General features: G+C 33.3%; 1 protein-coding gene across 1 annotated transcript in view; it reads right to left on the reverse strand.

Annotated features, from left to right (window-relative positions):
* Window positions 1-638, reverse strand: part of LOC107602103 (transmembrane gamma-carboxyglutamic acid protein 4-like) — a 2,983-nt gene extending 2,345 nt beyond the window's left edge. The window contains exons 1-2 of the mRNA XM_016294511.1: window positions 433-638; window positions 124-309 (exon numbers count right to left, since the gene is read on the reverse strand). Of these exons, the coding sequence (XP_016149997.1) occupies window positions 124-309; window positions 433-638 (392 nt within the window). The remainder of the gene's footprint in view (window positions 1-123; window positions 310-432) is intronic.
* Window positions 639-2,070: the final 1,432 nt, after the last annotated feature.

Consider the following 2,070-nt stretch of genomic DNA (forward strand, 5'->3'; position numbering starts at 1 on the left):
ATATTATGTTGAAGAAACGTTAAATGGGTGGTAATAAGCAACTAAATGACATAATAAAGGTGTAATAAAAATGACAGAGAGATTACATAAGGGAAGAGGTCAAATGAAAATGCGTGTTGGTACCCAGGATACGGCGGAGGTGGGGCATCATGTGGTCCATTGATGGCAATGGCCTGTTCATAAGAAGGTAAAGCATGAGCATCTGGGTTGGAATCTGAGCCTGTGTGAGGAATACGATGGAGAGAGACCTCCTCCAGTCTCCGGATTATCACAGAGGCATTGCTTCGGGTGGATCGGCGTCTGATGGAGCTAAATTTAAAAGGCAAAACATTGCAATCAGTCTCTCCAGATCCTACAGCAAATGACAAACTCTTAAGATAATTCTCTCAAACATAGAGAATGTGCTTCACACATCTCATTGTAAAGCCTTACCCTCGGAAGCCATGGTGTTTATTCCTCCCCTGGCAGAAGTACCAGATAACGAGGCCAACTATAACAATAAAGACTCCAGCGGAGATAATGCCCACCAGCAATGTTGTTACATCAACTTTTGATTGGGATTCACCCTTATCTATGAATACAGGTGGAAATAAGTTATCAAATAATAAAGTTATCAAAAACCTAAAAATAAAATACATTTAAAAATAAAATTTTTATTTGATGAGTATTATTTTAATATCTGACAGTGCTGACAAGTTAGTTTTTTTTAAAGACAACTCTTATGCATTAATTTGATCAAAAATACAATAAAAACAGTAATATTTTGAAATTATTACAGTTAAGAACTGTTTTCTATTTGAATATACTATACCATAAAATGTAAATTATTCCCGTGATGTCAAAACTGAAATTTCAGCAGAAATTACTCCAGTATTGATCCTTCACAAATCATTTTAATATGCTGATTTGGTGCAATTATTATTAATTATAATTGGTGCTCAATTATTAATAATGTTTCTTATTATAATTATAAAAACAGTTTTCCCCCTTTAATATGTTGAGGAAACAGTGATACATTTTTTCAGGATTCTTTGATGAATAGAAAGTACAATAAACTGCGTTTATTTGAAATATACAACTTTTGAAACAATATAAAAGTGTTTATAAATTACAATCAATTATATATACATTTTATGCATCTTTGCTGAATAAAAGTATTCTTTTCTTTTCTTTTTTTAAATCTTTCTTCAAACTTTGGAATGGTAGTGTATCATGGTTTACACAAAAACATTAAGCAGCAAAAGCAGTTTTCAGCATTGATAATAAATGTGTCTTGAGCAACAAATCAGCATATGATAATGATTTCTGAATGATCAAATGAGACTGAAGACTGGAGGAATGATGCTAAAAATTCAGCTCAAATGTAAAAGTTACATTTAAAAATATATAGTTATTTTAAACTGTAATAATATTTCACAATATTACTGTACTTGCTGTATTTTTTAATTAAATGCAAAAAATATAAAATACATCTGAACATAACCCTAAAAAATACAAGTAATGGATATCATTAACATCTCATAAGCACACACTTATCACATCCTATCTTAGATCATGATAGGATTTTAATATGAGTTTGTGCTTCATTATTGTGTTTAAAAACTAAATATATTTAAAAGCATTGCCCACCTTTACTGTCTTGATCTGCTGGTATTTGAAGGGTTTTTCTCACACAAGCACAGTGTCCACATAAAGTGAAATGGCACAGCAGGAGGACAAATATAAGCATTTCTAGTCAACTGCGGGGGAAAAAGACAAAAATTCGGGCTACTCAACGACAAGGAATGACAGACTGAATTCCACACACACACACACACATGTCTGCTCAGCTATCCTTGTGGGGACTCTCCATAGGCGTAATGGTTTTTATACTGTACAGACCGTATATTCTATTGCCCTAAACCTACCCCTCACAGGAGACTTTCTGCATTTTTAGATTTTCAAAAAACTTCATTCTGTGTGATTTATAAGCTTTTGTACCCGTGGGGACAAACGAGTCCCCATGAGTCTGTGTGTAGTCAGGTTTAAGTCCCCACCAGAATATATAAACCTGTACACACACACACACAC

The sequence above is a fragment of the Sinocyclocheilus grahami genome, unplaced genomic scaffold, assembly GCF_001515645.1.
Source record: "Sinocyclocheilus grahami isolate Dianchi unplaced genomic scaffold, SAMN03320097.WGS_v1.1 scaffold319.1, whole genome shotgun sequence".
Classification (NCBI taxonomy): Eukaryota; Metazoa; Chordata; class Actinopteri; order Cypriniformes; family Cyprinidae; genus Sinocyclocheilus; species Sinocyclocheilus grahami.